The sequence below is a fragment of the Zingiber officinale genome, chromosome 5A (assembly GCF_018446385.1).
Source record: "Zingiber officinale cultivar Zhangliang chromosome 5A, Zo_v1.1, whole genome shotgun sequence".
Taxonomy (NCBI): domain Eukaryota; kingdom Viridiplantae; phylum Streptophyta; class Magnoliopsida; order Zingiberales; family Zingiberaceae; genus Zingiber; species Zingiber officinale.
The window spans coordinates 23,186,491-23,212,540 of NC_055994.1; the positions used below are offsets into that span (position 1 = coordinate 23,186,491).

General features: G+C 40.2%; 1 protein-coding gene and 1 pseudogene across 2 annotated transcripts in view; one reads left to right on the top strand and one right to left on the bottom strand.

The window, feature by feature from the left end:
* The first annotated feature begins 8,559 nt into the window (after positions 1-8,559).
* LOC121980318 (probable serine/threonine-protein kinase At1g54610) overlaps positions 8,560-26,050 on the top strand; it is a 29,548-nt gene continuing 12,057 nt past the window's right edge. Inside the window, exons 1-5 of one of the 2 annotated variants that reach the window (XM_042532309.1) lie at positions 8,560-9,233; positions 11,548-11,832; positions 12,009-12,326; positions 15,675-15,902; positions 21,808-21,908. In XM_042532309.1, coding sequence (XP_042388243.1) covers positions 8,781-9,233; positions 11,548-11,832; positions 12,009-12,326; positions 15,675-15,902; positions 21,808-21,908 — 1,385 coding nt within the window. In that variant the 5' untranslated portion in view covers positions 8,560-8,780. The remainder of the gene's footprint in view (positions 9,234-11,547; positions 11,833-12,008; positions 12,327-15,674; positions 15,903-21,807; positions 21,909-26,050) is intronic. The other variant, XM_042532308.1, reaches the window with a different exon arrangement.
* Positions 22,363-24,187, bottom strand: LOC121982553 (annotated as a pseudogene).

A 26,050-nucleotide genomic window follows, 5' to 3' on the forward strand; every position in this document is an offset into this window, starting at 1 on the left:
TAGGACTTATGATTTGAGTTTTATGGGTGTAGTTGAGTAGGATATTTTAGATGATTTCCTTATCGTTGCTTTAGTTTGGTTATTATTATTAAACTGCGTGGGTGCTTGCTTATTTTCTTTATTGTATTGTTCTGGCCATGTTGGCCAACGTATATGTGGCCCTGAGGGAATTGTAGGAAGTTTCATATTGTCACCTGTACAGGGGAGATGCTGCCGAAATTTCTTCTGGTAGGGACTACCTAGGGCGTGACAAAGCACAACCTGTTGGACAAGGCCTTGGATCTGTTGCTAATGTTGGTGCAATATCCCTCAGGTCAAGATTGACCTGGGTAACCAAGCTGAGTCTTGGTTTGGGTTTAGATGTTTGACAATAAGATATTGATTGAAGAAGAGTCAAGTAGGTCAAGGTTGACTGGATACTTGACTGGGAAGTCCTAACTGGGATGTTAGGCAAAATGAAAGTCCTGGTGAGTGAAGCCAGGCAGAAGAAAAGTCCTGGTGAGTGAAGCCAGGCAGAAGAAAGTCCTAGTGAGTGAAGCTAGGCAGATGGAAAACCCTAGTGAGTGAAGCTAGGTGAAAGCCCTGGTGAGTGAAGCCAGGTGAAAGTCCTAGTGAGTGAAGCTAGGCAGATGGAAACCCTGGTGAGTGAAGCCAGGTGAAAGTCCTAGTGAGTGAAGCTAGGCAGATGGAAAACCCTAGTGAGTGAAGCTAGGTGAAAGCCCAGTGAGTGAAGCCACAAGGAAAATCCAGATGGATCGAGGATGATCGGACATCCGGTCGAAGTCAAGTAGGTCGAAGGATTGGTGGATACTTGGCAGGAAGGAAGTCCGGATGGGTCGAGGTTGACGGACATCGGTGGAAGTCAAGTATGTCAATGGGTGACCGGATACTTGCACGACGAGTAAAAGTCCAAGTGGGTCAAAGGTTGACGGACACTTGGGGGGAGGGCGGTCAAGGGAGTGACCAGATGCGAGGCATGATGTACCAACAGTCAAGGTTGACGGATGTTGGTTGGAGATTTGGAACTTGGTTTTGGGCAAAACCAAGTCTGGATCGATCCGTGGATCGATCCGGTGAATCGATCGGTGGATCGATCTAGATTCTTCCCAGTGAACAGAAGCACGGATCGATCCGTGGATCGATCCAGGTCGCTACCGTATGTGGGGCTTAGGTTGGATCGAAGCGCCGGATCGATCCGTGGATCGATCGAGCGATCTGGGAGGCGCTCCGGATCGATCCGTGGATCGATCAAGCCTCCGATCGATTCGGAACATTCGAATCGATCGGGATCCGTTGCGTCGGGTTTAAAGTCGCAGCGAGCGTGGTCTGGTATCTCTACGAGCTCTTCTCGGATTCATTCCAGCTCCTCCACCTCTCTAGCACGTGATCGCCGATTCTTGAAGGTTCTTGGAGGCTTTCCAAGTCAAGAGGCGGATCTATTGCAAGAGGAAGAAGTTAGGGTTAGGGTTTTTACGGCACATCTTGTAAGCTTTTGCTTAACTTGTATTTCCCTTTCTTCTTCTTGTATTGAGAGTGTTGTAGGGCTTCTCCGCCTTTGGTAGTTACCATAAAGGAGTGTTATTCATAGTGGAGGGTGTGTGCGTTGGTGTGGATCCTTGGATTAGTCACCTCTTGTGAGGTGGATACCAAGTAAACCAACCGTGTTAGCGTTGTTGCATTTGTTTCTGTATTTTCCGCTGCATATTCTTGAAGAAACAAGCAACGCCAAGCAACGCCGAGCACCGAGCGAACGCGACGAGCTATTCACCCCCCCTCTAGCTATTTTTGGTCCTAACAGCTAACTCTCGAGAAGGATGGATCTCAGCCATGCATTGAAACATACTGTTGGAACCCCAAGGTTGTTTTGGTGTGATCAACAAGTTAAGTTAGGTCCTGTGTGTTTCTAACCTTGTGTCTAAGTGTGCAGGAGCTTAGGAGCACAGGTACTCAAGCGGAAGACGCAACTAGCGAGAAGGACGGCACGCGGTGTGTCCGAGGGACGAGATGCTGCAGAAGAGTACACCGGCGGACGTGCGGAAGATTGCTCGGGGGAGCAAGAGACGCAGCTAGCGAGAAGGACGACACGCGGTGCGTCCGAGGGACGAAGACTGCGGATGAGTACGCTGACGGACGAGAAGGAAACACGCGGTGATTCCGAGGGACGAGAAGCCAGAGGGAAGCCCGCTCGAGAACACCGGAAGTTGGGTTCGGGTGAGCCCTATTCCGGATGGCAGAGACCACCCAAATGAGCGGATCTGGAGTAGAAGACTCGGACCAAAGACGAGCTGAACCGGAGCCGAAAGCCCGGACCAAAAAGTCAACAATGTTGACTTTAATGGTCCGGCGTCCGGATGCATTCCGGGCGCCCAGACCATCCGAGCGCCCGGAACCATTCCGGGCGCCCGGAGTCTGGTTTTTAACCAAATAGAGGATTGACTCGATCTAAACGTTGGGAATAAAGTTTTATCCCCCTAGGGCGTCCGGAACCCTTTTAGGCGCCCCGACCAAGGCTATAAATATAGCCTTGGTCCAGAAGCTTCAAATCAATTCAGAACTCAAGCATTCTTTCTACACTTGTACGCTTTTCTGTAGTTTAGCTTTTGTTGTGCGCTTCATTGCTGTAAAAGGCTTCTCCGCCTGAAGGAGACACTGTTGGAACCCCAAGGTTGTTTTGATGTGAACAACAAGTTAAGTTAGGTCCTGCGTTGTTTCTAACCTTGTGTCTAAGTGTGCAGGAGCTTAGAAGCACATGTACTCGAGCGGAAGACGCAGCTAGCGAGAAGGACGACACGCTGTGCGTCCGAGGGACGAGGTGCTGCGGAAGAGTACACCGGCGGACGAGAAGGAAGTGCACGCGGTGGTTCTGAGGTACGAAAGCCGGAGCGGAAGATTGCTCGGGGAGCAAGAGACGCAGCTAGCGCGAAAGTCGGCACGAGGTGTGACCGAGGGACGAAGTCTGCGGATGAGTACGCTGGTGGACGAGAAGGGACACGCGGTAATTCCGAGGGACGAGAAGCCGGAAGGAAGCACGCTCGAGAAGACCGGAAGATGGGTTCGGGTGAGCCCTATTCCGGATGTCAGAGATCACCCAAGCAAGCGGAGCCGGGGCAGAAAGACCCGGACCAGAGGCGAGCACGGACCAAAAGTCAACTGGGTTGACTTTTGGCTCCGGGGCGCCCGGAGCTGTCCGGGGCGCCCGGAAGAGACTTTTTCACAAGATCGAGCTTTGACTCGATCCAACCATTGGGGGATAAATTTTATCCCCCCCAGGGCGCCCGGAACCCTTCCAGGCGCCCCGACCAAGGCTATAAATATAGCCTTGGTCCAGAAGCTTTTCAACAATCACGATCATTCTATTTCCAAACACTTGTATGCTTTAGTTGTAGTTAAGCTTCTGTTTTCTATGCCTAAACGCTGTAAGAGGCTTCTCCGCCTGAAGGAGTTTTTGAGCTTAATCTTCCTTGGATTAACAACCACATCGGTTGTAACCAAGTAAACATCTGGTGCCTCAGCTTTTCTTTTATGCTTTCATTTATCTGCTTAATTCATTTTACAAGTGTTAGCTTAATTGTTCGAGGAAGGGTTGTTTGTTTTTAATTGACAGGTTATTTACCAACCCTTCTAGCCGGCCCAACAGTCCTACAGACACTAGTGCTACGCTTTCTTGGATTAACAACATCCTCGGTTGTAACCAAGTAAATCTCGGTGTGCCTTTTACTTTTCTGATTTTATTTATTGCTTTTATTTTATGCAAGTGTTAGTTTAAGAGTTCGAGAAGGATTGATTTTGTTTTTGAATTTGCAGGCTATCCAACCCCCCTTCTAGCCGGTCGCAACGGTCCTACAAGTGGTATCAGAGCCGAGGCGCTTCAGAAGGACTAACCGCCGAACGAAGCAACGAGATGGTCAAACCAAGCATCCACCCGCTGAAATATGAAGGGGACTTTGCCACCTAGAAAAAATTGATGCAGGTATTTTTTACAACAAATTTTGAATTAGTTTTAACAATGGAATATGACTTTGTAGCTCCAGAAGGTAAGGAAAAATGTCAATGGACAAAAAAGGAGCAGGTTGAATATGTAGCGAACGATAAAGCAGAATACCATCTGCTAAGTGTTCTTCCACCTCAAGAAGTCAACAGGATCGGACACTACGACTCGACAAAGGAACTTTGGGAGAAGTTCCTCGAGCTGCACGAAGGGGCATCCGAAGCCAAGCTCGACAGAAGATATCTGCTTTACAATCAGCTCACCAGCCTGCGACTTGGGGAAGACGAGACAGTCGCGCATTTGCACTCGAGACTAAAAGAAATTATTACCGGACTTTCGAATTTTGGAGAAAAGGTAAGTAACCGAGATTCGCTAAGGTACGCTTTAAATTCCTTCCCTAGAAATACCAAATGGGCATCATTAGTAGATGCATTTTACATTTCTAAAGATTTAGAAAAGATTTCATTGGAAGAATTCTTTTCAACATTTGAAGTGCATGAGTCAAGATGTGCAGGAATGAAGGAGCCCAAGAGCAACGTCGCCCTCAAAGCTTCGAGAGACAAACCAGAGTCGGAATCCTCTCTTGACGACGAGAAAATGGTAATGATGGTAAGAAGATTCAAGAAACTTTGTAAATCCAGATCTACTAACCATCCGCAGGGAAAGAAGAAAAGAACGATCCGTTGCTACCACTGCGACGAAGAAGGGCACGTCAAGGACAACTGACCCAAGCTGAAGAACAAGGACAAGGAGAAGGGTAAGAAGCCTATCCAAAAGCTAAAGGCCCTAAAGGCGACGTGGGACGATACGTCGTCCGAATCGAAAGTCGAAGCATTCTCCGGACTCGCACTGATGGCGAGTTATTAAGACGACGACTGCGATTCAAGCTCTTTTGAGATGAGCATCAAGAGCATCGATGAAGGGGGAGTTTTGTCAGAAGAAAGCAGCAGGTCAAGGGGAGACACAGACAACGAACTCGACAAGGTAAGTCAGGTGCGTTCTCTTCCTCCCGATAAACTTTTTAAGTTATTAACTAAAGACTGCTGTAAATTAGAAAAAGAAATAAAGAATTTAAAAATAATTTTAGCTAAATCCTGCCCTTTAGAAAAATTAGATAAATCAAAATTGGAAAATGAAAAATTACAATTAGAAAATCAAAATTTGAAAAATCAAATAGACAACTTGAAAAACTACGCATGCTCATCTAATTTTAGAAAATTTAAAAATTTGAATTGGTATTATAGATATCACCCATGATAAATTAGGAACATTTCAAGAGAATATGTCCCTAAAATTTTTTTAGTTAATCCAGTAGGCTATAACCTTTATTGGGTTCCTCAAGCTTAGTCTAAATTTTAAAATTAAAATTAGCGCTTTCCAGTGAGAAAATTAAACATTGAATTTCTCTATGAGGCTTTGTCTAAGGAAGTGGTTGTTACTCCAATAACCAAGAAGGCTTAGTGCCTCGTCACGACCTGGAAGCCAAAATATTTAAATAAATGTTTAATTAACTTTCTGTCAAAGCATTAAAATTAGAATTAATTAATACTTTCAAAGTTTTTCAAACATTTTTTCCAAAATATTTTTATACTTAGAAAAATACTTTTACGTGAAATTGACTTAGAAATTTAATTACTTAGAAAATTTTTCAAAGATTTAAGTTAGAAAATCTTTTTTCAAAAAAATATTTTTTTTACCTTAGAATTTTTTTTTATTTATTTTTTCTCTTAGAAAAATTCTTAGAAGATATTTTTTAAGTTAAAGGTTGTTATGAAATTGAAAATTTCTGCTTAAAGTTTTTTTAAAATATATATATATATATATTTTTGCAAAACCGTCTAAGTTAGAATTTTTTCTTATAATTTCACTTAGAAAATTTTATTAAAATTTTACTTAAAATTTTTCAGAGACTATTTATGTAAAAATTATTGCATGTTTTTAAGGATCTCAAAATTTTCTAAGTCTTTAACCCTTAGATTTTTTGTTGAAACCCCATTTTTTTGTGAACAAAGGGGAAGAAGGATTAATATAAGTCTAGGGGGAGGTAAACTAAAATTTAACACTTGTTTTATTTTTGCACTTAAATTGCAAATTTAGTTAAGTTTATTTTATGTCTATTTTTTTCCCTAGCTTAACTTGGGTTGCTCACACCAAAAAGGGGGAGATTGTTGGAACCCCAAGGTTGTTTTGGTGTGATCAACAAGTTAAGTTAGGTCATGTGTGTTTCTAACCTTGTGTCTAAGTGTGCAGGAGCTTAGGAGCACATGTACTCGAGCGGAAGACACAGCTAGCAAGAAGGACGACACGCGGTGTGTCCGAGGGACGAGGTGGTGCGGAAGAGTACACCGGCGGACGAGAAGGAAGCGTGCGGTGGTTCCGAGGGACGAAAGCTGGAGCGAAAGATTGCTTGGGGAGCAAGAGACACAGCTAGCGAGAAGGACGACACGCGGTGCGTCCGAGGGATGAAGACTATGGATGAGTATGCCGACGGACGAGAAGGAAACACGCGGCGATTCCAAGGGACGAGAAGCCGGAGGGAAGCCCGCTCGAGAAGACCGGAAGTTGAGTTCGGGTGAGTCCTATTCCGGATGACAGAGATCACCCAAACGAGCGGATTCGGAGTAGAAGACTCGGACCAAAGATGAGCTGCACCGGAGCCGAGAGCCCGGACCAAAAAGTCAACAATGTTGACTTTAATGGTCCGGGCATTCGGATGCATTCCAGGCGCCCGGACCATCCGGGCGTTCGAAACCATTCCGGGCGCCCGGAGCCTGGTTTTTGACCAGATCGAGGTTTGACTCGATCTGAACGTTGGGAATAAAGTTTTATCCCTCCAGGGCGCCCGGAACCCTTCTAGGCGTCCCGACCAAGGCTATAAATATAGCCTTGGTCCAGAAGCTTCAAATCAATTCAGAACTCAAGCATTCTTTCTACACTTGTACGCTTTTCTGTAGTTTAGCTTCTGTTGTGCGCTTCATTGCTGTAAAATGCTTCTCCGCCTGAAGGAGACACTAGTGCTACGCTTTCTTGGATTAACAACCTCCCCGGTTGTAACCAAGTAAATCTCGGTGTGCCCTTTACTTTTCTTATTTTATTTATTGCTTTTATTTTATGCAAGTGTTAGTTTAAGAGTTCGAGAAGGGTTGGTTTTGTTTTTGAATTTGCAGGCTATCCAACCCCTCCTTCTAGCCGACCGCAACGGTCCTACACATACACCGTCTTGGGGACTGACTCGGCAAGCTACAATTGGTTGAAGAGGTAGAAGCAACATTATAGAAGATAACCAAGAAGGGTGATCCTCCATTCGAGGTTCTTGTTAGTCTCTGCGACATGTACTTTAGAGCACAGATCGAATTGAAGGCTGGCAAACATCTCAAGGTATTGGAGGCGAGCAAGGAATTTCTCTAATCTGATCAGTACAATCGGATTATAAGTGCTCTTATTGCAAGAAAACTGTTGGATGATGCGAAGAGAATGCACGATCGGATGCTAACATAGGGATTTAAGCTGTCAGAAGCCACTGCAACTGCACTTAGAATTGCTCAATCGATGTCTCGCCATAAAACACCGACAACAAGAGGTGGAAAACTATAATTGAGGTTACTTGGATTGGAGACAAGTGCAGTTTTTGTTCTTTTGTTTCATTTATGGTTTCTGTGTGTATCAAAACCTACCCAGAATCTTAGAACAAATTGAATTATCGACATGGGAAGAGATCTCAACTTTCAAGTCGAGATGAAATAATGTAAGCTTGTTTTACTGCTCTTTTTGATTCGACAAAGTTTAAACCAGTCCTCTCTTTGATACAACAGTGTAAATTATGTGTTTTTAAAGACTAGAAGATCTTGAGTTTGACTCAAGTGTCTAACTCTTGTCTAATCATAGTTAAGATTCAAATCGTGGATACTTGAGTAACTGTACCTTGCCACTTTACTAATTGAAAGTGCTCAATCTAAACCTTCTCTAGTTCATTATACTAAAATATTATCATTGAATTACTTCACTAAACAACTTAACAAATAATAACACTTTATGTTTATCAAATAGTTTTATCCATGTAATGTCTATGTGTTTTGTTGTTATCTAAATTAATACTAAATTCGTTGGTTACTTGGTTTACTTAGCCCGACCACCAACTGTAGAGATGAGTCCGTTATAAAAAGGTGTCTTTTTTATTGTAACGACTCAACCCCTTGGGTGGCCACACTAGTGACCCAACTGACGGTCCAATCTTGATCCCTTGGGCGACTACAATGGTAGCCTAACTGATGACCGCTTATGTCGTCAACCGACGACCCTTCAGTCGTACCGTTACTCACAAGGATTTTCCATTCTTGGTCAATAAATTTTTATTTTCATCAAAATTCAAACTCTAACTCTTCAAATTAAATACTAAAATTTATGAATCCTAATAGCCAAACGCTCACTTTATTAAATCGAGTTGCTCCATTTGCACTTTTAAAAATCAATCATTATCTGAGAATACGTACAATAATTAATAGTTTAAAAAATGATCGTTGTATTTTTGTTTTATGTTCTGTTCCAGTTAGAGTCACTCGCTCGACTGTGCACTAAGCCGGTAACATTACGTCGGTACCCACCTGCAGAGAATCCAAGGAAACTCTGGAACACTTTCTCGCTCTCGGCTTTCTCCGATCCCTCGTCTTCCCTTCTCACGGCTATTACGTTGCCTTCCACCTCGCCGCCGATGGGCGACTGCGAGGAGGAGATCTCTATGTACCGATCGAGGCGCGGTGACCTGTGAATCTGGGATCTTCCCCTCTGTTAACCCATGGGTTGTGCCTGTGGCAAGCCCTTGGCCGTCGAGGACGGTCGAAGGAGGAGCCCTCGAGAGAGGTTGCCCCTCCAACCTCTGTCGGCGGTAGGGGCCTTACAGGTCGATGCGCCGGCCAAGAGGTCATCGGCGACGTCTTTATACGTGTCGTCCTTGAGGCGCGAGGAGGTAGCCTCTGTTAGAATGGACGCGGGCGTGGAGGTGGCGGCGGCGGTGAAGAAGGTAGCGAATGGGCCGGTTCGTGCTAATTGGTCGGATGCTGAGAGGAGGAGAGTCGCAGAGAGACAGGCACAATGGAAACATCCAATGCAGTCGTTCGGTAGTGTTGCCAAGGCCGTCGAAGGAGAGCAGGTGGCGGCTGGGTGGCCAGCTTGGTTAGCTACGGTGGCTGGAGAAGCCATTATGGGTTGGGTGCCACGCAAGGCCGATTCATTCGAGAAGCTGGATAAAGTAAGTTTTGTTGTTTGTCCTTGGTATCACTTCTTGCCGTTATTTTCGTCAGTCTTGAGTAAAAATTGGTCATGTTTGACTTTCTAATATATAGTCATTCATCAAGTTTTGTTCTTTTCTATTGTAACAAAGTTGCTAGGCGGTCTAAACATCCTTGGAGCTTGAACTGTGCAACTTTGACTATGATCTGGTGGAGTGTGTTTAGTTGGATTTGTGTAGTATGTTCTCTACGAACTTGAAATCTACTTAGGCCAATTCAATAATTGGTTGATTGTGAAATTGTCTAAGTCATAAGTGGAACTCCATAAAATTTGTAGGAAGAAGGATTAGTTAATGTATCAATAGTTCGATAGCTAAATGAAAATTAGTTCAATTGTGTATGCCTAATTTATACATTAAATTTTAATAAGAAATGTACTATACCCTACTCATTGCCCTGCTGTGTTTTTAAATGGAGACGACATCGGATGCCATTCTTGTCACCACTTCTATTGTAGTGGATATTCCTGTCATACTCAATTGATTTGTCAAAATTAAGAGGAAAATCATCATGATGGAATGAAGGGATACATATAACATAGATATTTATTAAAGCAGCATATTCGCTGTCTTTGTGTTCCATGGATTTATGCAAAAGATCATCTAGTTTTGCTTGTAACATGTCATGAGGAGTTTACTTCTACCTGTTTCCTTTCCCAAACAATCAGCATTCTAATTTATATTTTTGGGAAAACCTCAACTTTAAGAAGATTGGAAGCTCAGAAAGAGAAAGAAAAGATAATAATGCTCCGTGTTATTACATCATTCGTTCTGTTTATGATCGATGCCAATTAAATAAATTAATGTGTATGATTCATGATGTAGACTGAAACTATTGAATTAAATGACCTGTTTTATTTGGCGTAATATAAATATTTGGGTTATTAAGTTGGCTAAAAAAAAATCTTTTCCTTCCTGTCTACCTTAAATTGTGGTATAATATAAATATTTGGGGTTATTTAGTTGGTAAAGAGATTGTTCCCTTCCTGTCTATGTTTCTCAAACTGATAAAGTGTCAGCTTCTACTTTTTCTCTTGCTCCTTTGTACTGGTTTGATCTGCTAATGGGTGTCTAAGGTCTCTCAGCTGTAGGCCCCAACATTCATCTCCCAGACTCCCACTAGATATTAGTGATGCTGATGAGGATGAGCTTTGAATTTCCAATTCTACATACCTCATATTGCCACTTTTGGTTACATGCCAAGATCCCCTCTTCAGGATTGACCAAGTTGTCTACATTTTTCCTGTACTCTTTGCACTTTTTTTTTTTCTTTCTTTCAGATCTTTATCACTATACCTATCATAATCTGCTATTGTGACTATTATGTTTCTTTGGTTGATTCTCTTGGAAACCATATGTTCTGAGACCACAAATGAAAGTGTCACTTTCTGGGTAACTAAGGGAAATAGCAGTGGAAATGAAATAGGTAGGGGAAAAAATTAGCAGCAATGGATAGGAAAAGGTTCCCTTTGTATGCGATTCATTGGAAGGAAAGAAAAAGAATAATTTTAAAAAAAATTTCAAATTAATTTTTTAAGGCATAGAAAAACTTGATTTATTTTTAATATTTCAAAAAAAAAAAAAAGTCAAAATTGTCCATAATAGTATTTCTGCCTGATTTGGGCAGAAGCAAAATGTAGACTTCAGTGGTTGATTGGTACATTTACAGGAATTGGAGATATATAAATTATTATGTAAATGTAAAAAAGTTAAAAACATACTAAGAAACATGCCCATTAAATTTTCTTGAGGAAAGCAAACTGTTTTCAATGTTCAGACAAATTCTATATGCAACTTATGTTGATTAAGCAACCATGCATGCATTAACATTGTTCATAACAAACTTCCAGTACATAAGTAATATATGTTTAACAAAGTTAACGTTACCACATTACTAAACTAGGTTGATTTTCAGATTGTATACTTGTAATTTTCTTGTTTTATCATCTTGCCACCTGACTTTGTTAGAACCTGTTTAATGTTTCCCACAAAGTGAGGTAGCGAGAATGAAATATTATATGTTTATCAAACCATGTGTGCGCTATGTGATAAAAGAAACCATGATTAGGAAAAATAGCAGGCCTAACTGGTGAACTATAACCGACCTTTATTATTATAGAATATCTTTTTGGTTTGTATCTTTGACTACAATATTGGAAATTGTGACATCTTATTATTGTCACAATGTCACTATTTTCCTATCTTATTAACTGGATACTCTTTCTCATGTGTTTTATTAATATATTTGTCGTAATGATGCATTTCATATTTGTAGATTGGCCAAGGTACATATAGTAGTGTATACAGAGCACGGGATCTTGACCATAAAAAGATTGTTGCTTTAAAGAAAGTGCGGTTTGACAATCTTGAGCCTGAAAGTGTAAAGTTCATGGCTAGGGAGATTCTCATTCTGCGGAGACTGAATCATCCAAATATAGTGAAGCTGGAAGGTTTGGTAACATCACGCATGTCTTGCAGTTTATACCTTGTTTTTGAGTATATGGAACATGACCTTGCTGGCCTGGCTTCTTCCCCTGGGCTAAAGTTCAGTGAACCCCAGGTGACTCAGAGTTAATAATTTATTATCTGCTAAATGCTTGATGATATGCATTGTTTCTGTATGCAATGAAGAGTCACTGTTTGGTTACTGGATGAGTACTCGATCTTTTTAGTTCATCAAAGAATATTAGATGTATTTATAAAGCATCTCTCAATGTTCTTTTGTTTATTCTACAGGTTAAATGTTACATGCAACAACTTTTACATGGTCTTGATCATTGTCACAATCGTGAAATTCTGCATCGGGATATCAAGGGTTCCAATCTCTTAATAGACAACAGTGGCATTTTAAAAATTGCAGATTTTGGCTTGGCAAGTTTCTTTGATCCTGAGCAACGACTTCCATTAACTAGCCGTGTAGTTACCCTTTGGTATAGACCTCCAGAACTTTTGCTAGGAGCCACTAATTATGGGGTTAGTGTTGACTTATGGAGTGCTGGATGCATTCTTGCAGAACTATATGCAGGCAAACCTATAATGCCAGGACGAACAGAGGCAAGTAACTTTGTATTTCATGCTAGCTTAATCCCTGAGTTTTTATGATATCATACGAGTCTTATGGGATGGGAGGTTTTTTCTTTATTGACATTGTGGTTATTATTGTCTTACATTCCACTTTGCAGCCACATTATCATCAAACGTCATTATTATGTTTCCTTCTTAATCTTTTGTGATTTGTTGTAAATATGATTTGATTTTCAAAATTAAAGCTTTAAAGATAAATAGAACAAACATTAAATATATGAAATGTAGTTTCAGTATTAAGATAAACATTGATGAAATAATTAAAATAAATGAACATAAAATTCCTATTGGCATGATTTGCAATGAAGGGGAGTTTGGCACAACGGTAAAGTTGTTGCTTTGTGACCAAAAGGTCATGGGTTCGAATCCTGGAAACAACCTTTTGTAAAAAGCAGGGTAAGGCTGCGTATAATGGATCATTCCCCGGGATCCCGCATAGCGGGAGCTTCTTGCACCGGGCTGCCTTTTTTTTTTTTATTTTTTTATTTTTTTATGATTTGCAATCTTGAAACATGGGTAGCATGGTTGAAACGTACCATTCCAATAAATTTTGAAAATGTACTGAAACTGATTGGTATGATGGTAGGGGTAATCTCTCCCATGCATCTTGTGTTGATTGTAGCAATGAGTATTGTCGTGCTGACATTTGCCACACATTGGCAGATATTAAGATGAATTTAAGTAATGTTTTTTATGTTTATATTAATTGTTTGTTGATTTTTTTCAACAGTTTTATTTTGTAAGCAAACAAGGTAGTGAAAGAAGACTGTTAGAGTAAATTTTTTATAAATTTATTCAATAAAAATTGAAGAAAGAATGAGTAAAATTATTTTTAATTTAATTACTACTTGAATTAGCTGACCCCCACCTAGTGGCATAAGACTTGGTTGTTGTTGTACTACTTGGTACGATTTTATTAAAAAGTATAAAATCTAATTGAAAGAGCATTAAATATCTTGGCATGCTTTAGCACATGCCGATAAATGTCAAGCATTAGTGCACTATAATATGATAAAATTTAATTCAATTAATTAATTAAATTACTATGTTTTTGCAAGTAAAGAATAAGACTCATCTAAATTAATCTTAGTATACTTTGATTATTCTACAGTGTGCTGAGTATCATCATAACATGGTGCCCGAAACTTTAACAAGCAATAATGCTTCGAACCTTCGCGCTAACTACATACTCTTGGATTGAATGACTTGGGTGTGATCATAACATGGTGCTCAAAACTCTAGCAAGCAATAATGCTTCAAACCTTACCCTTAATTGTGTACTCCGGGATTGAATAACTTGGTTAGAGGATATGAATAGATGTTTTTTATTAAAACATAACTAATACAATGATTGAAGGGGAGCCTTGGCGCAATGGTAAAGTTGTTGCTTTGTGACCAAAAGGTCACAGGTTCGAATCCTGGAAACAACCTTTTGCAAAAAGCAGGGTAAGACTGCGTACAATGAATCCTTCCCAGGGACCCCGCATAGCGGAAGCTTCGTGCACCAAGCTGCCCTTTTTTTTACAACTAATACAATGATTAATAGCAAATGTATGTGTGTGACCTTGTGTTAAATATATAGCGTAAAATAAATACGAAAGTAAAACACATGCTAACAAGTAGATTTTAACTTCAACTCTATGCCTAAGATGCTTAAGGTGAGTCACTCCTTGATCAATTATATTCATACCACTACTTTAAAAGAGAATGAAATAAACATGCGCAAATCGAGCTAAACACCTCCAAGGTACCAATATTAACCTAGACACTTATTCAATATTGTGTAGACGTTTTGATATATGGTGTCAGTGGTACAATAGAGGTGGAAGGAAGAAAGAGATGAAGAAGAAAAAGGAAAAAGATAGAACAACTATATAGTTAAGTTCAATATGTGTTTTCCATATAGAATGCTACAATTTTGATATTGTCTTGTAGGGAAACAAATTATAAACTAAAAAATGTCAACATTATCTCGATTTTAGCAAACAAGGGGTGTCATGTTCACATGAAATGATACTCGATGACATAGTTGACACAACGATACAGCAGATATTGTCTTGATGTTGAGTAATATCGAGTTCTGGTAATTTATCGGAATACATTTTGACTGTTTCTCACTCAGTATGGTATGAGATTTCAAACTATGGTTTAAGGTATGGATGGACAATTATAATAATTCCATGATTTCAATGATATTGTGTCAATTTATTGTTGTGTGCGCTAAGCATGTATTGTAAAAGAAAGAATCAAAAGATTGAAGTGTCCAAAGGAGGGGATTTGATTCAGAGCAGATTTTTATAGAATGTCCTTAACAATAAAGTCAAAGTGGATCTATGCATGATGACCTTATTGGATATATGGTTCGTTAAAAGCTTACTAGATTCATCACAGTTTTATGGAAGAAATATCTAGTTAAAGTTCTGAACACCTGGTGGTCTAGCTTGTGTTTCGATTAAACTTGCCTGCCCAGGTTTCATCACTGTGAAAATCTTCCCTTTCCTCAATAGTTGGTGCAAGAAGAAGCGGTCACATCCTTTTCATTATTATCTTATATTTAATGTTTCCAAATATATTTTTATGTAGAAAAATTATGCTTTGCAAAACATTTTCCATGAATCAGGATGTATATCAGATTTTATACAATCAAGATGGATAATAGGAGTCCCCTAGGGCTTGGTGTGGTGGTAAGAGGCAAGGTGCATTTCCCAAGCAACTAGGATTCAATTCCCACGCAGGCCACTCCCATTCCGATTGAACTACCGGTGAAGGTGGGGGGCCATGTCAGGAGCCACCGCGCTTCTTGGATTTACTTAGTGGGTGGAATGTGGGTCGACCGTCTACCCTAGGATTAGTCGGGTCGTAAGATTTGGATACCTAGTATATATATATATTAAAGGGATGGTAATAGGAATATATCTACCATCTCCTTAAATTGTGTTGGATCAACTTAAACTAAGTTTTGACCTGTTAACTTTAAAAGACCATCAGCATAACATTATGCTTTACTATTTTATTAGTATTAGAGAGTTCTAGCTAAATTTTAAAGAATATTTTATTGTGATTGGCGAGGTGTCAACTTTAATTCCTATATCAAGTACCTTTGCTTCCAGGAAAAAAAAATCCTGAACGCAACTATGCATTGCAATGGGACCTAACATCAACTAAGTATCCATGCGTATATTTCTGCTTGATAGTTGGATCCTTTTTTTTCAATTGGACACAATTTTTATTTCATGATTTTTTCATGAAAAATGATAGCTATGTTTTCCTGGCACATTTATTTTAAAGGTTTCCTGATTTCAGTGATCATATGTGTAGGTAGAACAGTTGCACAAAATATTTAAACTCTGTGGTTCACCTTCTGAAGAGTATTGGAGGAAATCTAGATTGCCCCATGCTACCATTTTTAAACCACAACAACCTTATAGACGATGTGTTGCTGAAATATATAAGGAATTTCCTCCATCAGCTCTTACATTACTTGAAGTTCTTCTTTCAGTGGATCCTGCAGACCGTGGAACTGCTGCTTCTGCCCTAAAGAATGAGGTACTTTGTTACTTGAAAAAAAATTCTGTGATTAATCTTGTCATCGTATAAGATAAGCTAGTATTTTATTTTTGGTCTCTTTTCATTTGTTTACACATTACAACTATTTGGTTGATGCAGTTTTTTTTCATAATCAGCTTATTTTGGATTTTAGATTTGTATCTTACATGGATGATGTAGTTCTTTCATTATTTGTTTATGTTAAATTCATTTCTGGTGACACATCACTGAAGGGTTTTTTTCCCCACAACTTGCCCTGATTTTCATGGCAATTGAGTGTCAATGTGGTTGATAACGTGCATTGCTTTGGTTTGAGACAAGCATTGATGACCTGGCCAATGGCTGATGTGGTAGCTGGATGATGTTGAATGGGAGATCTGTAAATAGAAGCACAGAGAAAACAAATTTGTAAATCAGATCATTCTACTAATCAAATTTGAATGACTTGCCCCTTTTGTGGTTATCCACTAGATCAGATCATGCCCATCTTGTAAGTATCCCGTGGTGGTTTTGATGTGATTAACCAAGTCAAGTTAGGTCCTTGTGGTTTGATCCTTGTGTTAGGAGCACAGGAAGTCGAGCAAAAGATGCAACTAGCGAGAAGGACAATACGAGAGAGAGTTGACGGGCTGAGTACGTCCGAGGGACGAAGCGCTGCGGAAGAGTGCGCTGGCGGGCGAGAAGAAAGCGCACGACATTTTCAAGGGACGAGAAGCTGAAGTGGAAGGTTACTCGAGAAGGCCGGAAAATGGGTTCGGGTGAATCCTATTCCGGATGGCTGAAATCACTCAAGCGAGTGGAGTCGGAGCAGAAGACCAGGATAGAAAGCCAACTTGGAGTTGACTATGGTCTAACCGCCCGGATTTTGGGCGCTTGGACCAAATTGGTCCGGGCGGGGGCACCTCGACGTCCGGAGCTATTCCAAGTGCTCGAACTCTGGGCGCCTGAGCCACTTTGGTCCGGGTAGGGGCGCCTCGCAGAGGCTCCCCTGCTCAAAGGCGGTCTGGGCGCCCGAAGCTTTTCTAGACGCTCGGACCAGATAAGATTTTATCTACTTCCCATTGCGTAGCTGTTTGCGAGACGATAAGATTTGCCACGTTGGGGCACCCGGAGAGGGTCCGGGCGCTCGGACTATGGCACGTCAACAAATGGTCATTTTCGACCAGTGGACTATAAATAGAGCCCTGGTCTTTTCCATTTGGAACAACACACTCTGTACTTCGATAACTATTCAGTTTTTCATTCCTGAGCTTTATTTTTGTGTACGAGGCTTCTCTGCCTTCGATGTTTTGTTTGAGAAGGAGATTTTTCTACTTAGCTTAATTTCCTTGGAGTAGCAATCCTTTGATTGCAAACCAAGTAAAAAAATTCCTTTGTCTCATACTTATTTTATTCCTTTATATTTCTTTAAAGTGTGTAATTGTTTTAAAGCCTAATCGAGTTGAGAAAGGTGTTTTTTTGTTTTATATTGTGCAGGACAATTCACCCCCTCTTGTCGGCCGCAAGAGACCAACACATCCTTGTGTAAAATAGTGATTAGAGATAGAGCTGTCAAACGGGCGACCTATGGCGGGATGGGTTGGTCCGTTGTGGGCTGGCCATTTGGCGGGGCAGGCTAATTCGTCATTTTGGCTGATTGGGAAGTTCTTAACCCAACTCAAGGCAGGTTAGGTGGGCCAACCCATGGACCCATAAAAAAAATATAAGATTAAACATTTTAAGTTTGGATTAGACGAGCCAATTAAGTATTGGAAAAGTTTAAAATTTAGATGTAGCTCTTCTTCATTGGTGTTTTCATTGGAGGTTGTTTAGTTCATTTATTCTTCTATTGTAGGCGCATCTAAAAAATGTTGCATTTAATTTAGTAAAACGGAAGCACTTACTCATTGGAAAACTGATTTGCCTATACATTTTTTTACATAGACTAGAAAAGGGATGACATCCAAGTTTTGAGTTTTGTTCTATAACAGATAGGCAGGGGAAAAAATAGAAGGTTTAATCAAAATCTAGTTAGAATTTCAAATGAATTTCAATTCTCCCATAGAGATTTAATCATTTAAGCAAAATGTTTTATATGTAATTTAGGTACCAAACCATAAAACAAGGAAAAATATATGTGGGGTGAATTATTTTATAATTGAATTGTAGCTAATATAAGTTTGGTAAATACTGTTGAACCCGAAGGCCAAAGGATTTAGATGATTTGATAGTAATTATAATTAAGATAATTGTCGAGTTACTTGAGGTGAAAGTGAATGAGTTGAAACTTGAAAGGGGTGGATTGGGTCCATAGAGAGGAGAGTTGTATTCTTTCTTTTGTTGGTTCAAGAATCGTGGAAGAAGAGGGGCAAAGACTAAAAATATATTACACCATACCAACAAGATGAAATCATTAGAGTTGACTAAGTCACACCCATGAGCCCATTCAATTTTCTAGTTTAGTTTTATGTTTTAGGATTTTTTTTCTCAACCTGCCGGCCAACCTAAGCTTGCCACAGGTTGCGCCCGGGTGGGCCAATCCGCCTGGATCTGCCTTTAAATGGATTGATAAAATTTCAACCCAATTCACATAAATTGTTTGACAGGTAGGCCAACTCGACGGGCTCAACCCAAATTGACGGCTCTAATTAGAGATTGTGTTGGAGTAACTCTCCCAGCAAAGAGCTTGGTGCTTTCTACTAGGCAATGTTCTAAAAAATCGGCCTAGGAGGCCGCCTAGGCACTAGGCGCCAACCAGTCGCACCGAAAACATGCTAGTCGGTTAGCCTAGGCGGCCTTGGCGGGATTAGGCGGCCCTAGGCGTCGACTAATCGGTCGAATCGTCTAGGCGCCGTGGAAATAGTGTAGAGTTTTCATGATTTCTTTTAGTTTAGGCTTTTAAATTTAAAGTCCAATTGAAAAAAAATAGAAATATAACTTTTTTTTTTGTGTTGGGCTTAAGCTTTATAAGCCCTAAACTTTTGTCCAATAAGAAAATCGATTTGTTGGCTTGCCCTGACGGCTAGCATCAGACTTCATCTTCATCAAAACAAATGAAGAAACCTACATTTTGGAGAAATCAGAGAATTAAAAGGCTGGAGAAATCGATTTGAAGAAAATTTGTTGTCTGATCTTTCCTCAACTGATTGACTTGAAAGAGATTGAATTGAAGGTTGGCCAAAGCCTAATCCTTTGGAAAAGTCATTTCATTAGACAAGTCTAAAAAAGCTCTAGAGTGAGAGAACTTCATGTAGATAATTTTGCATCCAAAGAAGAAGAGGAGGATCATAATAATGATCATAAAGAACAATTCGTTGAAAATTATGGAGAAGTAGAATAAATTTGTGATATTTTATTAATTATATAATTTTGAACTCATTTTCAATTTAATGTTATTGAGTTGGAGTAATAGAATATGATTTATTATGTCATATATGTTAATACCGTGGAATCCGCCTAGTGACGCCTGGTTCCCGCCTAGGTGGCCTAGGCGCTAGGCGCTGGTTTGACGCCCGACTAGTGCCTAGCGAATTTTAGAACCTTGCTACTAGGCCTGCTCTTACGGGTGATGATGTTCAAAGGAAAACGCTTGCGATCAAAGGGCTTTGTTGATTGGATGATAGGCGAGGGGAATTTGTTAGGTTCTCAGAACATGGGACTAGAGGAGGTGGGTGACGTCGATGGAGTTGGCTAGGGCTGTAAATGAACCAAGCGTTCGTGAACAAGCTTGGTGTTCGGCTTGGTAAGAGCTTGTTTATGCTCGTTCAATATACATAAGATTAATTAAACAAACAAGCTTGAACAGCTCGTTAAGCTAAACAAACAAGCTTCAACACATATATGTTCAGCTAGTTAACGTTCGTGAACAATGTTCGCGAACAACGTTCATGAACAATGTTCACGAACTATATTCATTAATAAAATTCTTTTCAATATGCTAAATAAATAATAAAATAAATAAATAAATTTAAATTATCAAGATCAATAATCAATCAAACAACTAAAAGTTTCAAACAATCAAACAAGCTTGAATTGAGAGCTTGATAACATCTAAATGAACCAAGCTCAAGCCAAGTTTCAAACAAGCTCAAGCTCATAAAAAATAAACCAAGCCAAGCTTGAACACTCATTTCAAAAGCTTGGTTCATTTTAAGCTCGGCTCGGCTCGGCTCGGCTTGGTTACCTTATCAAACAAGCTTGAACACTCCAAAACTCTGCTCGGCTCGACTTGTTTACAGCCCTAGAGATGGCTGCTACTAATAGGGATCTGCCTTGGTGCAGATATTTGGATTTTGGAAGAGTTCGACCTCAAGAACCTGGACGTAGGAATCACAAATCTGTGGAGTGCTAGCATGGTGACATTTTTGCCGCTTTGAGGGTAATTAGTGGGTGGAAGGATAAGTGGTTGCATGTGCAGATTGAAGCCCCCATTCTACACCATGTAAGAGTTAGAGGTGATTGTTTTGTGATGAATGTGGCAGAGGATGTTTTCCACTGACTTCCTCTTGAGGAGTCAACGTTGACACCTCTCCCCCATCTAGGTGCAAGAGGTAGGGAGGGAGCTTTGCACCTAAATGTCAAACTGCTGCAAGAAAAGTGCCATCATGGATTATCTAGCTAGCGACAACTTCTCAACTTGATGGTGTGACAGAGGCAAAGACCCATATCAAAGTTCACTGCATCTGTCGCTAAAGGAGAATTTCAGAGGCAAAATCAATCGCAAATAGACTGACACACTGGTGGAAGAATGCTGTAAAGCAGGAAGGAATCAGTAGGTTAGTTGCTTTGTCTGTGTAGAGGTGGAAACTACAACGAGAAGGGAAGAAGCTGCTCCATTTAAATATGTGGCCGATTAAAGTCAATTTTGGAGGAAAGGGGTAGAGAAGATCTATGAACTTCTGTACAGAACAAATGTGGCACAGATCTTGTGGGCTAGAGGTGCGGTATTTAAGTGGGATGAGATCTGGAGCAGCTAGAGTAGCAACGAACCATGATGCATGGAAGCATGCACTAAGGTGGAGATGACAATACCTGAGAGGTCTGACTTTGAGCACCATTGGAGATAGAAACTGTGGTCAATTTACAGTGTGTACATGTTGAAACAAAGGAGGAAATCAGTATTAAGAGATTCACTGTCAAAAGTAGGGAGGGGAGTTCACAATTGCCATGTTAGTGACTTACAGAAGGTGGTGGATGTCAATCTAGAAGAAATCAGAAAAGAATCTATATGAATTATGTAGGAGATCAATTGCTAATCTTCTTTACATTTCTGTGATTGATTTTTATTTTGTGGTATGCTGTTTAGAGATAACCTAGTAGTCACAACATTTATCATGCATGAAATATATATTGTGTGGATGAGGTAGATTTGTTTTGGAACGGGTGTCTCTGTTTACAGGTTTTTAGCAATTTTCTTTTTTCTAAGAAAATTGTTTGTTTCCCAACATATTCGATAGTAAATTTTTGTGTCTTTGAGGAAGATCAAGCATCTTTCACAAAAAATAAATGTTACTTTGAAAAGAGCTAAAAAATTGTGGTAAATGACTTCTCTATTTTCTTTTCATTTTCAAAATCTTTTTTGGAAGACAACTTGAAATTTCAAAAATTTAAAAATTCTCCTGTAAGCAAACAAACTTATTGGCGGTTAGAGAGCACAGATTTGTATGTACTTTTCAATGGGTTGTACTTTTCTCTGTCATTCTAAGTGATTGGTGTATAAATTACCTTTACCTTGTTAGGTGCATTGATTTCTAGAGCGTCATTCTGTTTTCTACGTGAATTGGTGCATAAACTCTCTTTGCCTTGCTAGAAGTATTATTTTCTTCAATGTCATCTAATATACATATATTATGGAGGTGGAATAATATCCATGTAGTTGATCCATAGTAGGGAGTAATGCCTTCATGAGTTTATTGTTTGTTTGCAGTTCTTTACAATGGAGCCTCTTGCTTGTGATCCTTCAAGCTTGCCTAAGTATCCTCCTAGTAAAGAGTTTGATGCAAAGAGACAGGAAGAGGAAACTCGAAAGTATGTACCCCCTGCTGATATAGATTTATATGCTACCGTATTCTTTTGGTATTTACACCTTAAGTTCTGGTGCTTTGATTGGAATTTTACAATTTGAATGAAAGAGACTGTCCACGCCCAAAATCTCAAGAATTGGGTGATAGATAGTGCTGTAGAAGAGCTGTGTTTATGCAAAACCAAGCTTAAGCTCAGTAATATTCAAGCTTGTTTATTGAGCTTTTCAATCTTATTTATACTTACACAAACAAGTTAGTCCTTGACACCGGACGGGATGACGATTATCAGCTATTGAATCGGTTGATTCACGCATGAGTACCGGAAACAATCTCTAAAACCTATTGATTCGAAGAAGAATACTAGGAAATAGAAAAATAATGATATTGTCGAAAATATTATTAAACTAAAAATCTTCTCTTATATTATCCAAACAAGATGCTTATATAGACTCCAAACCGACACAAAGGAAATAAATCCTAAAAGAAAGAAAAATAATTCGCAATCCTCAAATCTTTAAACGGACTCAAAATTTAAAAATACAAAAGATATAAATTACCAAAAATACTCTAAATATCAAAAAAAAAATCCAAAAATTACCAAAAAAAATGAAAATTATCAAAAAAAAAAAATAGTAATAAAAATCTCTAGATCCTTCTACAGTAGTCATCCCGGATTGAAAAAAGCTCGTCGAGTTTAATAGTCTCTGATGTCAACTCGATAAAATCAATTGGCCACTGTTGCACTTTTGCTTCTCTTTCTTCCCTAACTTCAATCTCCGCAATTTGCATTATATTCACCAGAGGACTGGTGACACCTGCAGCTTTAACAACCTGTATTTGTTCCTTGTTTAGCTGTGATATTTGATATGATGCAACAAGCTTCCTCCTTGATACTTTTTTTTGTGATTCTGAGTCAAGAGGTTGAGGAGACAAGGAAGCGCTTGATGATTGATAACAAACTGTGTTTGCAAATCATCTCCGGTCACAATGTTACCCACAGTGCAAAGGGCTGGAATAAGCACGGAAGGTGATGGATGGAGTAGTAGTTCTACGAGATGAGGACAGACACCAGCCTAAGTACTTGTATTTTATCATTGTTACCATTAGACAAGTACGATAATGCCCAGCATGCATCTGTTTGCAGTTCCTCGTCATTTGAATGAATTAATCGCTCCAGAGTTGGAAGAGCAGACTTAACCTGATTGAAATCTGGTTGAGGCTGGACTCTTCAAAAATTAGAAAGAGTCCATGTGGCATTCCTTAACATGGAAAATCTTGCGTGTTCGTTCTGCTGTTGCAACAGTGGAAATAATGCTCCATTGGCGAGGACAAGATCTCTGCATATAGGAGAATCACCAGCTACATTCCCAAAAACCTATAATGCTTGCTCATGGACATCATCACTTGGGGAATTGAGAAGTTTAATGAATATCTGAACTGCCCCGTGATCGATCACAACCTTTGTGCTCTTGGAAGTTCCAGAGGCAATATTGGTCAGAGCCCAAGCATCTTCAAACTGAAGTTGAGGATAGTCTTCCCTCATAAGGAACTCAACAAATTGAGGAACTACCCTAGATTGTACCACCTCTTCGATTGGAGGGATTCTTTCTATTGATAGTAATTTATGAAAGTTCATAACTGCTTCCAATTGCATAGAATTGTCATCTGAATAAACTAGCTCGCTAGTTGACTCGGTCTCATCTTCGCCCTAAATTGGATCATCAAATATTTCAATCTTGTTGTCGTCTCCGTCGCCTCCTATGATCGGACGATTGGGAGAGCAGGAATGATCGTAATCTGGGTCGTCAGTTGACCATTGGAGGGCGGTCTAGTTGAAGGAAAGCATCGCCTCGTCGTTGTTGGTAACACTAGATACCACCTCGGTTCATTTCTTGCTCTTCTTGTTGTCCATTGCGGTTGTGGGGATGATAATAGCTTGGGGATGGGAGAAGAGGCCCCTTGCAACCATAACTGGCCGAGTGAGGGATTCATCTTGCTACTAGGAAAATTGAGGATTTCGTTGGAATTCGGCTTGAACGACTGAAGAGCAATGGACGGATTCGAGTTTATCCGGCTTGAACGACTTGGGTGCAATGGATGGATTTGAGTTTAACTCAGAAACATTGAAGTGTTTGGAAAAGAAAGAACATTGGTTTGAGGGTTATTCTGGTGCTGCAACTGTTGGTGATGTTTCTGGATCTGCACCGAAGAGCTAGGATTTTGGGTGAGCATGTTGTAGCTAGGGCTGTTTTTGAATTGAATTGGGGCTTTTGTGACGGACATGTCGGCGGTAGCAGAGACGGAGTCCTTTATTTCAATCACTGCTGGATCTCTAAGACAAAGCACGAACGTATTGGTCTCCCCCAATTCAGGGGTTGGGGTAGTTACTGTAGATTATGGTGTCAACAAGGATGATGAGGTGCTGCCTGCTACAGAAATGGATGGAGCATTGGGAGAGTTGAAGTGGGCGTGGATCTATCCTATGATCTCACTATTGAAGTCTTTGATGTTGTTGAGGTCCGCATCCTCATGGTTGTCTTCACCACCGCGAGAGGAAAGAGGGACATAGAGGCACTATGGAGCTAGAGTTCTCTCGAAGTTGTAAGTGACGGGACGATTGATCCCAAATCCCTCGACATCAAACTTGCGTTTCAACATCTTTCCTTGATTGAAAATTAAGGATTTTTCAAAAGGAGAATAAAGGAACTTTTGATCTTTACGATCTTGCGCCGCTAGACGTTAAAATAACTGTGACTTGTCTCTGTAGATATTGAATCTTGTCGTGCTACGAACACAGTGCGAGGCTTTCTGAGCCGGAACTTGCTTGTTACGACCACAATCACGACCATGACGATCATCCATGGGATTTAGTGTCACGCCCCAGAGGAATCCCTGTCCGAGAAAATTTCGGCAGCATCTCCCCTGTACGGTGGACAATCTGAAACTTTCTACAAGCACTAAATACCTCAGCCACATGCGGCTGGAATAATAACAACAAAATAAACCATCACCACGCAGTTTATATAAGTAAACAGAAAGATAATACCCTGACTCGAAATCCACCCTACTCCACTACACTCGTAAAGCTCAAATCCGACAAGCATGTAGTAGAATAAAATCCAAATCATACCAAAAATCCATCAACATCTCAAAATCCATACAAAGTCCAAGTATCCAAACAAACCAAGTCTATAACATGGTAAAAAAAGAAAACAAACAAAACCAGTAGATCCGTAAGTCTTCGGGTCTTCAGGGCATCATCCCGAAATATAACAACAACGGAGGCGGGTGAGTCCAACACTCAGCAGTACAATTGATATGCAAAGTACAGTCTTCTGATAAAATAAAGGTAAATGCAAACCAAGTAAACAGAGAGAAACTATTCAGATCGTCAGACCGGAAGTGATAAATCCTGTATGCATGTCAAACATAGGTATCAAACAATATGCAGCATATAAATAATGCAGCAAACACAGCAATAAATGCATCATGTGATGACGCTAGTCAGCCAACTCACAACAAAAGTGGGACCGAGTGGGTAGACCTGTGACGACCGTGCACTACCCCTGATGAGTGACCGAGTGGACGGATGCCGTCGGAGTACACACGTACTTCTACCCCAAATCATAAATGGGGAGCGCAATGCTCTCTCCGGTACGCTATGACGGGAGGGATCTCTAACGTACACACTACCCATGAGCGGACCAATGGAGCTCCGAAGAGCCAAACCGAACAGTGATGAAAACTGGCAAAGTGCTCAACAATAATGGAGCGAATCTATCGTCACTAAGCATGGTAATATACTAAACCAACCTCTGGACATATAATAATGGGCACCATAGTGAATAAATCATATCAAGGTATACTGATCAAATAAGGTATCAAACCTAGGTCCTGACATGGTAAAACATGGTTATATCACTACCCATGAGCATGTGAAATCAGATAAGTATCAATACGAGATGCAAACAAGCAATCAATCAAGCAGGCAACAGGTAATCGGGTAGTGATTAACCGAAACAAATGAGGAACATAATTAATGCAACTTGTTAATTTCACTACTATGCATATCAAAGACAATAAGTCAAAAGTACCCGCCTCCGATAAAAGAAAGGTTCAATACCGACTCCGAGATACTCGTCTCGT